Source organism: Mobula hypostoma, chromosome 28 (genome assembly GCF_963921235.1).
Source record: "Mobula hypostoma chromosome 28, sMobHyp1.1, whole genome shotgun sequence".
NCBI lineage: Eukaryota > Metazoa > Chordata > Chondrichthyes > Myliobatiformes > Myliobatidae > Mobula > Mobula hypostoma.
In genome coordinates, this window is record NC_086124.1 from 12,040,792 (window position 1) to 12,054,883 (window position 14,092).

At 44.0% G+C, this 14,092-nt stretch overlaps 1 protein-coding gene across 1 annotated transcript in view; it reads left to right on the forward strand.

The window, feature by feature from the left end:
* The first annotated feature begins 2,082 nt into the window (after positions 1–2,082).
* Positions 2,083–14,092, forward strand: part of mecr (mitochondrial trans-2-enoyl-CoA reductase) — a 57,694-nt gene continuing 45,684 nt past the window's right edge. The window contains exons 1-2 of the mRNA XM_063035418.1: positions 2,083–2,249; positions 13,966–14,063. Of these exons, the coding sequence (XP_062891488.1) occupies positions 2,092–2,249; positions 13,966–14,063 (256 nt within the window). The 5' untranslated portion in view covers positions 2,083–2,091. The remainder of the gene's footprint in view (positions 2,250–13,965; positions 14,064–14,092) is intronic.

A 14,092-nucleotide genomic window follows, 5' to 3' on the forward strand; every position in this document is an offset into this window, starting at 1 on the left:
TTTCTCTCGCTCGTTCTCAAAAAAATTGATTTCCATGATATTGTATATAATTTGCAGGCATCAGGGAGCCACTATTAATATGCGGGAGACTCCCGGAACTTCAGGGAGAGGTGGGATGTCTGCACTAGTCACTGCCTGCCATTCTAAAAAAGGTCCCGTTAATCCCTATTCTTTGTTTCCTGTCTGCCAACCAATTTTCTATCCATGTCAGTACCCTACCTACAATACCATGTGCTCTAATTTTGCTTTCTAACCTCCTATGTGGGACCTTATCAAAGGCTTTCTGAAAGTCCAGGTACACTACATCCACTGGCTTTCCCATGCCCATTTTCATAGTTACGTCCTCAAAAAATTCCAGAAGATTAGTCAAGCATGATTTCCCCTTCGTAAATCCATGCTGACTCGGACCTATCGTGCTACTGCTATCCAAATATACCGCTATTTCATCTTTTATAATTGACTCCAGCATCTTCCCCACCACTGATGGCACAGTTAGAATCGAAACATCAGTTATAATTGATACCTGTACCCAGCCCTTCTTTTATAATGATCAACTTTCTTATTCTACAGTATTTGACTTGCACTAAGATAGACTTCGTTCGTTTTTTCTTGTTCCAATTGTGTTCTTTCTTGTACAATTTATGTTGTTAATTTACTAGCCTCTGTAGTATCCAGGACTTCTTCAAGGATCGTTGCCTCAAAAAGGCAGCATCCATCAATAGAGGCCCCATCACCCAGGACATGCCTTGTTCCCATTGCTACCATCAGGAGGGAGGTACAGGAGCCTGAAGGCACACACTCAGTGATTCAGGAACAGCTTCTTCCCCTCTGCCATCCGCCATCCAATTTCTGAATGGACATTGAACCCATAAACACTACTTCACTACTTTTTTATTTCCTATTTTTACACTATTTATTTAATTAATATATATATTTACTGCAATTCACATTTTTTTCTATTATTATGTATTGCATAAGAATGTAAGAAATAGGAGCAGGAGTTGGCTCTCTGACCTGTTGAGGCCACTCCACCACTCAATAAGGTCATGGTTGATCTGGCCATGGACTCACCTCCACCTACCTGCCTTTTCCCCTCAACCCTTAATCCCCCTACTACGCAAAAATCTATCCTTCCTTGTCTTAAATATATTTACTGAGGTAACCTCCACTGCTTCATTGGGCAGAGAATTCCACAGTTTCACAACTCCTTAGAAAAAGCAGTCCCTCCTCATCTCCGTCCTAAATCTACTCCCCGGATCTTGAGGTTATGACCCCTAGTTCTAGTGTCACCCTGCAGTGGAAACAACTCTCCTGCCTTCATCTTACCCACCCCTTTCATGTTTCTAGAAGACCTCCTCCCATTCTTCTGAATTCCAGCGTGTACAGTCCAAGCGACCCTTCTCATAGTCTAACCCCCCTCATCTCTGGAATCAACCTGGTAAACATGCTCTGCACCGGCTCCAAGGCCAGTATATCATTCCTCAAGTAAAGAGAGCAGATTCTCCAGGTGCGGCCTCATCAGTACCGTGCACCAGTATTGCATTGTACTGCTGCGGCAAAGTTAACAAATTTCACGACATATGCCGGTGATATTAAACCTGATGCTGATCAACACACACAAAACGCTGGAGGAACTCATCAGGCGAGGCAGCGCCTATAGGAATAAGAAAAAAAAAGAACAGTCGACTTTCCTTCTTGCTCTGACTTCTCATCCTTTTTTCCTTCCAGTCCTGATGAAGGGTCTCGGTCCGAAACGTCGACTGTTTATCCACTGCCACAGATGCTGCCCGACCTGCTGAGTTCTTCCAGTATTGTGTGTGTGTGTGTGTGTGTGTGTGGTTGCCTGGATCTTCCAGCATCTGCAGATTTTCTCGCGTTTCTGATTCTGTGTGTCTTTGTAGCTGCTGCGAGTAAGGCAATAAACGACATTTGACTAACCTCTCCTGAGGTCGATTCTGAGGCGTCAGGGCGCTAAACAAACTTCTGTGGTACAGTATAGTTCGCAGAGAAGTGTGGAGAGCGGAGGCGCAGGTTTCTTAGCAACGCCTCGGAGTCGTCATCAGAAAGCGACGACGTCGCCCAACTAGGACCATGTCGCTGAGGAGACTTTCAGTCGGGGCGCTGACACTCCGGAGGTTACAGTCTGAAAGTTTCCGGCCTGCTCTGGCCTTGGCGACCTCAGCAGCGGCTCGGCGGCAGTGTGAAGCCCTGGTGTACCGCAGGCACGGTGATCCGGTCGACGTTATCCAGTAAGGACCCGTCTACTTTAATGGTAATTCGGCAGCAAGCCGTTGGCTGGGAGCCCTCCTCTGTCCAGGCACACAGCCTGCAACCTAGTAAACTGCTTTTTATTTGTAGTCTGCAGCGTAGTAAATTGAGTTTATATAGAGTTGAGAGTTCATATTGGACCACTGGAAAATGTTGCTGGTGAGTTAGTAATGGGGGACAAAAAAATGGCACATGAACTTGTGGGTACTTTGCATCAGTGGAAGACACTAGTAGTATGCTAGAGATCCATGAGTGTCAGGGAGCAAGAGCGAGTGTCATTGCTATTACAAAGGAAAAAGTGCTAGGCAAACTCAAAGGTCTTAAGGTGGATAAGTTACCTGGACCAGATAGACTACATCCCAGAGTCCTGAGAGAGGTTGCTGAAGAGATGATGGATACATAGGTCATGATTTTTCCAGAATCATTTGATTCTGGCATGGTCCCGGAGACTGGAAGATTGTGAATGTCGCTCCACTCTTTAACAAGGGAGGAAGGCAAAAGAAAAGGAAATTATAGGAAATTGTACACTGCAGACTACAAATAAAAACCTCAGTGGTTGGAAAAATGTTGGAGTCTATTATTAAGGATGAAGTTTCAGGGTACTTGGAGACTAATGATAAAATAAGTCAAAGTCTTCACGGTTCCTGTAAAGAGAAATCTTGCCTGACAAATCTGTTAGCGCTCTCTGAGGAAGCAACAAGCAGGGTGGACAAAGGAGAGGCAGTGGATGTCATTTACTTGGATTTTCAGAAAGCATTTGATAAGGTGTCTCACGTAAGACTGCTTAACAAAGTAAAACCCTATGGTGTAGCAGAAAGCTACTGGCATGGATAGAGGAATGGCTGACAGGCAGGAGGCAGCAAGTGGGAATAAAGGGGGCCTTTTCTGGCTGGCTTTTCACATTGTTTGTCAATGGAATTAATGGCTTTCTGGCAAAGTTTGTGTATGATATGAAGATAAGGTGGAGGGGTAGGTAGTGCTGGGGAAGCAATGTGATTGCAACAGGACAAATTGGAAGAATGGGCAGAAAAGTGGCAGATAGAATACAGTGTTGGGAAATATATGATAATGCTCTTGGGTAAAGGGAACAATAGTGCAGACCATTATCTAAATGAAGAGAAGGTTCAAACATCAGAGGTGCAAAGGGACTTGGGAATCCTCTTGCAAGACTCCCAGAAGGTTAATTTAAGAAGTCAAATGCAATGTTGGTATTTATTTAGTCGTAGTCGTAGTCATAGTCATACTTTATTGATCCCGGGGGAAATTGGTTTTCGTTACAGTTGCACCATAAATAATAAATAGTAATAAAACCATAAGTAGTTAAATAGTAATATGTAAATTATGCCAGGAAATAAGTCCAGGACCAGCCTATTGGCTCAGGGTGTCTGACCCTCCAAGGGAGGAGCTGTAAAGTTTGATGGCCACAGGCAGGAATGACTTCCTATGACGCTCTGTGTTGCATCTCGGTGGAATGAGCCTCTGACTGAATGTATTCCTGTGCCCACCCAGTACATTATGTAGTGGATGGGAGACATTGTCCAAGATGGCATGCGACTTGGACAGCATCCTCTTTTCAGACACCACCGTCAGGGAGTCCAGTTCCATCCCCACAACATCACTGGCCATACGAATGAGTTTGTTGATTCTGTTGGTGTCTGCTACCCTCGGCCTGCTAACAGCAAACATGATAGCTCTGGCCACCACAGACTCATAGAACATCCTCAGCATCATCCGGCAGATGTTAAAGGACCTCAGTCTCCTCAGGAAATAGAGACGGCTCTGACCCTTCTTGTAGACAGCCTCAGTGTTCTTTGAGCAGTCCAGTTTATTGTCAATTCGTATCCCCAGGTATTTGTAATCCTCCACCATGTCCGCACTGACCCCCTGGACGGAAACAGGGGTCACCGGTACCTTAGCTCTCCTCAGGTCTACCGCCAGCTCCTTAGTCTTTTTCACATTAAGCTGCAGATAATTCTGCTCACACCATGTGACAAAGTTTCCTACCGTAGCCCTGTACTCAGCCTCATCTCCCTTGCTGATGCATCCAACTATGGCAGAGTCATCCGAAAACTTCTGAAGATGATAAGACTCTGTGCAGTAGTTGAAGTCCGAGGTGTAAATGGTGAAGAGAAAGGGAGACAAGACAGTCCTCTGTGGAGCCCCAGTGCTGCTGATCACTCTGTCAGACACACAGTGTTGCAAGTACACGTGCTGTGGTCTGCCAGTCAGGTAATCAAGAATCCATGACACCAGGGAAGCATCCACCTGCATCGCTGTCAGCTTCTCCCCCAGCAGAGCAGGGCGGGTGGTGTTGAACGCACTGGAGAAGTCAAAAAACATGACCCTCACAGTGCTCGCTGGCTTGTCCAGGTGGGTGTAGACACGGTTCGGCTGGTAGACGATGGCATCCTCAACTCCTAGTCGGGGCTGGTAGGCGAACTGGAGGGGATCTAAGTGTGGCCTGACCATAGGCCGGAGCAGCTCCAGAACAAGTCTCTCCAGGGTCTTCATGATGTGGGAGGTCAATGCCACCGGTCTGTAGTCATTGAGGCCGCTGGGGCGCGGCGTCTTCGGCACAGGGACGAGGCAGGACGTCTTCCACGGTACAGAAACCCTCTGGAGCCTCAGGCTCAAGTTGAATGCATGGCGAAGTACTCCACATAGCTGAGAGGCACAGGCTATTTCAAAGGGAATAGAATATAAAAGCAAGGAGATAATGCTGAGGCTGTTTAAGACACTAGTCAGGCTGCACTTGGAGTATCGTCAACAGTTTTGGGCTGCATATCTTAGAAAGGATGTGTTGTCATTGGAGAGAGTCCAGAGGAGGTTCACAAGGATGATTCCAGGAACAGAGGGGTTTATGTATGAGGAGCGTTTGGCAGCTTTGGGCCTGTACTCGCTGGAATTTAGAAGAATATGGGATGTGGGGGGGATATCATTGAAACGTACTGAATGTTGAAAGGACTAGAGAGGGATGTGGAGAGGATGTTTCCTATGGTGGGGGTATCCAGAACTAGAGGGCACAGCCTGAAGATTGAGGGGCGACCTTTTAGAACAGAGATAAGGAGGAATTTTTTTTTAGACAGAGAGTAGTGAATATGTGGATGCTCCGCCACAGACTGCGGTGGAGGCCAAGTCAGTGGGTATATTTAAGGCGCAAGTTGATAGATTCCGTATCAGTCAGGGTATCAAAGGATATGGCAAGAAGGCAGGTGTGTGGGGTTGAATGGGATCTGGGATCAGCCATGATGGAATGGCGGAGCAGGTTTGACAGGCTGAATGGCCTAATTTTGCTTCTGCGTCTTATTGTCTAAACTTATTTGTAAACACTGGCTGGTGTGCTTCCATCAAATGTACGAAGGCACCATCTAGGTCTCCACACTTCCACCTGCACCCTTGCACATTGCTAGTTACTTGATTTTGATCAAAAGCATGCATAATAAGGAAAATAGCACCTGGGGGTGGGATGGGGGGGGGGGAAATACTTGAAGTTAAAGTTGAAAACTTCTTCAGTACTGGGAAACAGGCCTAAAGAGGTTTCAGGTTATAGAGGGAGGGAGACAAAGAGGATATCTCTCACAGGGAGAGGCTAAGTTGACAGAGCAGTACGGTTAATGAATCAGAATCAGGTTTAATATCACCGGCATATGTCGTGAAATTTGCTAACTTTGTGGCAGCAGTAGAATACAGAAAAAAAGCTGAATTACAGTAAGTATATATGTGTATATTAAATAGTTAAAGTAAGTAGTGCAAAAACAGAAATAAAAAAAGTAGTGAGGTAGTGTTCATGGGTTCAATGTCCATTTCGAAATCTGATGGGAGAGGGGAAAAAGCTGTTCCTGAATCATTGAGTGTGTGTCTTCAAGCTCCTGTACCTCCTCCCTGATGGTAACAATGAGAAGAAGGTATGACATGAGTGGTGGGGGTACTTAATAATGGACACCGCCTTTTTGAGGTATACTCCTTGAAGGTGTCCTGGATACTACAGAGGCTCCTGTCCATGATGGAGCTGACTAATTTTACAACTTTCTGTAGCTATATAGTACTGTGGAGAGCATTCTGACTGGCTGCTTCCCTGTCTGGAATGTGGGGGTGGGGTGGGGGGGGGGCCTACTGCATAAGATTGAAATAAGCTGCAGAAACTTGTAAAATTAGTCAGCTCCTTCATGGGTGCTAGCCTCCGTAATATTCAAGACATCTTCAAGGAGAGGTGCCCCAGGAAGGTGGCATCTATCATTAAGAATCCCCACCACCCAGGGCATGCCCTCTTTTCATTATTACTGTTGAGAAGGAAGTACAGATGCTTGAAGGCACGCACTCAATGATTCAAGAACAGCTCCTTCCCCTCTGCCATCCAATTTCTAAATAGACATTGAACCCATGAACACTACCTCACTACTTTTTATCTGAATCAGACTTAACATCACCAGCATATGTTGTGAAATTTGTTAACTTTACAGCAGCAGTACAATGAAATACATGATAAATATAGAGAAAAAAGTTACATTAAGTGTATATATATGTCTATTAAATAGTTAAGGTAAAATGAGCAGAGCGAAAAAAAACAAATAAAAAAGTAATGAGGTTGTGCTCATGGATTCAATGTTCATTTAGAAATTGGATAGCAGAGGGGAAGAAGCTGTTCCTGAATCACTGAGTTTTATTTCTGCTTTTTCTGTCTTTTTTGCACTATTCATTTTAACTTTACTTGGTAGACATATATATATTTAATATAACTCAGTTTTTTCCTCAATATTTAGTTATCACGTATTTCATTGCAGTGCTGCCGTAAAGTTAACAGATTTCATGACTTATGCCAGTGATATTAGATCTAATTCTGAGCTTATTTCGATCCTGTGCAGTAGCCCTCTTCCCCCTCCGCCCCCATACCAGACGGTGATGCAGCCAGTTAGAGTGCTCGCCACGTTACATCTGTAGAAATTTTTGAGTGATAAGCCAAATCTCCTCAAAGTCCTAATGAAATATGGAGGTCATTAAAGAGGGAAAAAAGAACATACCAAGGTGTATAAATGATTTATTTTTTTGCTTCTTTCTACAGATGTGGGTCTGGGGTTGTCCTTCCTGTGAAAATAGAAGAAAAAGTGCAGAGTCTGAGAATCTAAAATGAAAATATTTAGAAAGCTGTACAAAGGAAGAATGTTTCGTGTTGGTTTCAGAATCATGATTATTACATTGATACGCACTCAGTGGCCCCACTACTAGCTACCTCCTGTACCTGATAAGGTGGCCACAGAGTGTATGTCGATGGCTTTCTGTTGCTGTAGCCCATTACTTCAACGTTTGACATGTTGCACATTCAGAGGTGCTCTTCTGTCATATCACGTGATTATTTACTGCTCTTACAAATTTTTTTGGGGGTGTGGAGTGGGCACGGGAGTTGACTCAATCAATGTTACCTTTAATTTTAAGTTATTTTCCACACCAAATAAGTGTTAACCCCAGTTTCTACACAGGGATATCAAACGTATTTTTAGCATCTTAGGTAATTATCTATTTTATGATGTCTTCTTTAATCATTTCTAGCTCTTCCAGTGATTGTTATTCAGATTTTATAAGTTATTCATGTATTTATTAAGATACAACATGCACTGTACCCTTCCAGCCCCTTCGAACCATGCAGCCCAGAAACCCCCGATTTAACCCAGCCTAATCACAGGACAATTTTACGATGACCAATTGGTCTTTGGACTGTGGGAGGAAACTGGAGTACTGCTGTCTGTCTTTGTACATTCCCCCTGTGACTGAGTGGGTTTCCTCCGGGTGCTCTGGTTTCCTCCCACAAAGATGTAGGTTAATTGGTCATTGTAAATTGCCCTGCGATTAGACTAAGATCCCAAAATGCTGACTGTACTTTTTTCCATCGATGCTGCCTGGCCTGCTGAGTTGGTCCAGCATTTTGTGTGTGTTGCTCGGATTTCCAGCATCTGCACATTTTCTCTTGTTTGAGGTGAGGATTAAGTTGGGGGATTGCTGGGTAGTGCAGCTTGAAGAGCCAGAAGGCCCTACTGCATGCTGTATCACAATAAATAAAATACCCTCAGGAAACCCACACAGTCATGGGGGAAGAACATACAAACTTCTTACAGACAGCAGCAGGAACTGAACCTGGGTGGCCTATGCTGTAAAACGTTGTGCTAAACACTACACTACCATGCTGCCCTAGTAACTAACTTGGTTTAATGTAGAGAACGTTTTTAAAGAGTCTCTCTCTCTCTCACTCTCACTCTCACGCATCATACGGTGTCAACCCTCATACTTTGTCTCTGACTGGTTTTGCTTGTTTTTAAGTAGTCTCTCTCGCCCCCTGCTGTCTGGTGGATGGTGCCAGAACAAAGTTTATTCGACACAGATTGTAGATTTGGACCGTATTTCAGGTTTATGATGTGTTCTAGTTCTGGTCGCTCTTTTTTGTTACTATTTTGGCAATTTTTTAAAAAAATTGGACAGCCTGCAGATAATGAACACTGAGCTGAACTGTACTAAAAAGCTTTTGATTTTGTGTTTTATATTCTGTGTTTTCACTCACCTTTTTTGGTTCCCTTTTGTGTGTTCTTTTTTGTTGCACGTGAGAGGGTTTGATGTTTTTCTTTGAATGGGTTGGTTCCATGGTTCTTCTTCGTTTTGTGACTGCCTGGGGAAGGCGAATCTCAGGATTGTATACTGCATACATACTTCGATAATAAATGTACTTAGAACCGCTACAGCTGGTGTTACAATGAATTGAAAAAGCAGATGTTCATAACTGCTTCAAGTTGGATGCCCAACTATTTGCTATCTTTGATAATGCACCCCACTGAAGCTTTCAAGGATAAGCTTTCGTACAATATCTGTGACCTTGGGATCTAATATTTGTACTTGCAAATCACTAAATTTGCAGGCACTCCTTGCAGTGTTAATGGTTTTGATGTTACACGCATTCACAGATCTGCCTTTCTAAATGTCTGTCAGCTCAGAATATAAAAATGGCAAAGCAATTTCTCTGCTCACAGCTCCTGGTCAGCCTAAAGAACTATATCAGAAATGTTTGTAATAGTGGAGGTAGTTTGGGAAGTATTGAAATTAATAAATGAAGAACAAGTATTAAATTTCCCATATTAAGTATCTAGTATATTTTCTCTTTTTGATTTGTTCCCAACCTGGGGTCCACGGACCCCGCGATTAATGGTAGTGGAAAAGTTGAGAACCACTGTTCTATGTATGTATTGCTTCCTTCAGTTAGTCCTGACGAAGGGTCTCGGCCTGAAACGTCGACTGCACCTCTTCCTATAGATGCTGCTTGGCCTGCTGCGTTCACCAGCAACTTTGATGTATGTTGCTTGAATTTCCAGCATCTGCAGAATTCCTGTTGTTTGCGTTCTATGTATGTTCTTGTTTTCACTGTTGGGAACTCTGTGACGGAACATAATTGTGCACCTGTGGAACAGATGTGAGAAAAATCATAATGTATAGAATTAATGATGTTTTCTGCTTTGTTTTGCAGGAACATTGCATTGCTTATAAAATCTTCCTTCACAATAGATTTAGGGTAATAGGCTTAGGGTAAGGGGGGAAGGTTTGAAAGGAACCTGAGGGAGAACTTTTCACGCAGAGCGTCATGAGCTGCCAGTGGAAGTGGGTGTGCTGGATGTTAAGAGGATATGAGAAGGATCTGGCAGGCAAAAACCTGCAAAATCTTAAGCATTTCTCTAGGTGAATTCAGAGCAGAAGAGCAGTTGGGGAGAGAATGTCCCCTTAAAGATCAGCATGGCCATATATGCGTAGAACCAAAAGAAATGAGTGAGATGTTTAATGAATATTTTTCTTCAGTTTTTACTGATAGAATGATAGAAATGAAGGAAATGGGGAAAGAGAGTGGTGTTACCTTGGATACGGAGTAGCACGCAGGTGTAATTGGAGGACAAATCCCCGGGGTCTGTCCTAGTGCATTCTCAAACTTTATGAGAAGTTAGAGAAGAAATTTGGAGAAATTTTTGCTTCATCTCTGGCCACAGGTGAGATTTTGTAAGGCTGGGTGTGTCTAATTTGGTACCAAAAGAAAAAGGCAAGCCAGGAAAATGCAGGCCCATGAATCTGACATGGGTGGTGGGTATATTGCTGGAAGGGATGCTGAGGGACAGGATCTGCCAACATTTGGAGAGACGGGGTCTGATTTGAGATCGTCAGCATGGCTTTGTGCATGGGAAATTGTGTCTGACAAACCTCTTGGCTCAAGAGGGTAGATCAGATTAGGGCAGTGGATGTTGTCTCTTTGGACTTTAGCAAGGCCTTCGACAAGGTCCCTCATGTCAGGATAGTCTGGAAGGCTAGATCACACAGGATCCAGGGAGAGATAAAAGTAAAGGCATCCGTTAGTCTTGCGAGACCATGGATCTACGCCTGGAAAGTCTTCACCCTCCAGGGCGCAGGCCTGGGCAAGGTTGTATGGAAGACCAGCAGTTGCCCATGCTGCAAGTCTCCCCTCTCCACAGAAACCAATGTTGTCCAAGGGAAGGGCATTAGGACCCGTACAGCTTGGCACCAGAGCAATGTGTGATTAAGTACCTTGCTCAAGGACACAACACGTTCCCTCGGCTGGGGCTCGAACTCACGACCTTCAGGTCGCTAGTCCAATGCCTTAACCACCTGGCCACGTGCCCAGGGAGAGATAGCAGATAGGATTCATAATTGGCTCAGAGGTAGAAAGCAGAGGTTGATGGTTGAGGATTGTTTCTCACACTGGAGACCTGTGTCTAGTGGTGTGCCACAGGGAATGAGGGTAAGACCTTTGTTTGTAAATTATGTAAACAATTTGGATGTGATTGCACAAGGAATAGTGACTAAGTTTGTGGATGATACTAAAATAGTTAGTTTCAAATTACATTTATTATCAAAGAATGTATAAATTATACAAACTTGAGATTTGTTTGCTTACAGGCAGCCACGAAGCAGGAAACTCAAAAAAAAGAACAAAGACCAACACCCAATATGCAAAGAAGGTGGTGGTCGGGGGAGGGGGGTGTGGGGAACACAAATCATTTAAACAATAGGAGTGAGCAAGAACGTTCCAAACAGGAATAAGTCCTTGGATCCACAGCCTCGGTATTGGTTCATCATATTAGTGGGTATGGATCACAGCAGCCAGGGACAGTTTTTATAGTGTCAGTGACACTGAGAGAGGAATGAACATCGCAGGAGAGCAAGTGAAATCGGCTCTCGCCTCTGATCCCAACACCCTGTTGTAGATGGTGTAGACCATTACGGGGGGGGGGGGGCCTTTGATCAGCTATGTATGTGGGCTAAGGATTGGCAAATGGCTTTCAATCAAGATAAATATGAGGAATTGCTTTTTGAGAGATCAAGGTAGAGTAGGACATGTCTAATGAAGGGTAGCACTCTGGAAAGTGTGTTATGCAACAGAGGGCCCTAGGAGTGCAAGTGAAGGTAATGTCACAGGTAGATAGAGTGGTAAAAAAGGCATTTGGCACTTTGGCTTTCATCATCCAGCCCAATGAGTAAACAAGTTGGAAAGTTATGTTGCAGTTACTTAAGACGTTAGGTAGGCCACACTTGGAGTATGTGTGCAGCTTTGTCACCCTGTTATACAAATGATGTTATTAAACTAGGATGAGTGCAGGAAAATTACTACCAGGGTGTTGTCTGGACTTGGGGGCCTGAGATACAAGAAGAAATTGAATGGACTGGGACTTAATTTCCTCCAATGCAGGTGATTGAGGTGTGACCTGATAGAGGTACACTATCATGAGGAGCATAGACAGGCACTTTGTCTTATTTCCTAGGGAAGGTATGCTAAAACCGGAGGGCAAAGGTTTGAGGTCAGAGGTGAGACATTTTGAAGGGACATGAAGGGTAGCTTCTTCATTAAAATGGCAGTGCATATTAGGAGTGAGCTGCCAGAAATGGTGGTTGAGGCAGGAAATTGGCAATATTTAAAAGCCATCTAGTTAACTACATGAACAGGAGAGGTTTAAGAATCTAAAGGGCCACACAACAGGCAGATGAGACTGACATTGGGCAACACAGTTGGCATGGGTGAGTTCAAAACTTCAAAGTTTAAAGTGCATTTATTGTCAAAGTATGTACATGTTACACAACCTTCAGATTCGTCTCCACAAAGCCACAAAGCAAAGAAACCCGTAAGAACCCATTTTAAAAAAAAACCGTCAAAACACCCACTGTGTAGCGAGAAAAAAGCAAATCATGCTTTCAATAAATGCAAGCAAATAGCATTCAGAACTGAAGTCCACCAAAGAGTGTCTGCTCACAGACCCTCAGTTCAGCAAAGAGCCGGCTAAACGTCGTGGATCAGCGAGCTGAACAGGCCCACCTCTCCCCTAGTGTCCTGACATTCTGAACCTTTTCAATCTGGCCCGGTGCTTAAATCATCGTCTAAGCATTGGGTTCAGTCGCTTCAATGTGCTCTGGGACCTGGACCCAGGCACATTGATTCAGCCTGTATCCAACCTTTCCAGTTCGGCACGGTGCTTAAGTCATCGTCCAAACATCTGGTTCAATATGGCTCTATAGTTGCATTAAATGGCCTGTTTCCATGTCGGATGTCTCTATTGACTGTATGATTCATGTATATAATGTGGTAATCTTTAAAATTTGGTCAGGAAAATTCTTGTTTATTTCAACTAAAATGATAGAATGTGTATGTTTCACAGATATAAAGAGCACATAACCATTATTAATTGTACACTATACTGTTCTGCTGATTAGTCTTCGTGTTCCATTTAATTGGCTAAAGATGGTGCCAAGTTGCGATGTCCATTGAGGTCACTGCTCAGTGTTAGTTTTTTGGGTTCGTAGGGACAATTTTGGGGACACAGGAGAGTTAGGACTTGTGTTTTGGGTTTTAGGAACATAGAGGACTAAGTCTTAAGGCTTAAGTCTTCAGTCTCTGCTCTGTGTTCGAACGTCAGCGACGCAGACATGGGACACTTACAAACTGGGCCAGGATGTCCAGCCGACAGACTAGTTGTTAAGGAGTTATCGGCAAGTTCTGGAGTCTTGAGTTCCAAGTGGGCCAGAGATGTGACGTCCGATATCCTCCTGGGTTTGTAAATCAGTGTGATTGGAGTTTGAGGGCCAGTATGCAGCGATTGGCGGGGTTCCTGGGTCAATGCTAAGGATCAAGGCCCTAGAGTTGAATCGGAAGTCCGGAAGTCAAGGCCTACTGGCCGAATTCCCAGGTCTGCGAACCTCTGTGAAGGCCCAGTGTCTGCATGTCCATGTCCATGTCCAAGTCTGAATCCTGGTCCGCTGGAGGCTGAAATATATGGATTAGAGGACTGTGTATGAGTGTAGGTGTGAGGGAGGAACACGGCTTGTTTTGCTGTTGTTTTGTTCCTTGTTGTGTTCTGTGCTTGTTGTGTTCTGTGTTCGGACGCTGAACACTGTGACCTTGCTATATTGGTGCTGAATGTGTGGCGACACTGTGCCCACCCCTGACCCCCAGCATGCACTTTGATGTGTTGGTTGACAGTGCAAATAATGCATTTCACTACATGTTTTGATGTACACATGATAAATCATCTTGCGTCTTAATATCCCAAGAAATTAGGTTTTACAAATGTGTATTTTCTTTTTGCCTAACATGTTAATATTTCCTCAGATAAATTAGGGCTTCAGTGGTTCAATATTTTTCCAATTAAGTGTTTTGTTTTTGCATTGCAGGCTCGAGAGAATCAACCTTTCTCAGCTTGGTGATAATGACATACGAATCCAAATGTTAGCGGCGCCCATTAATCCATCGGACATTAACATGATGCAAGGTAATAAACTGTAATTTGTTAGGGTCATA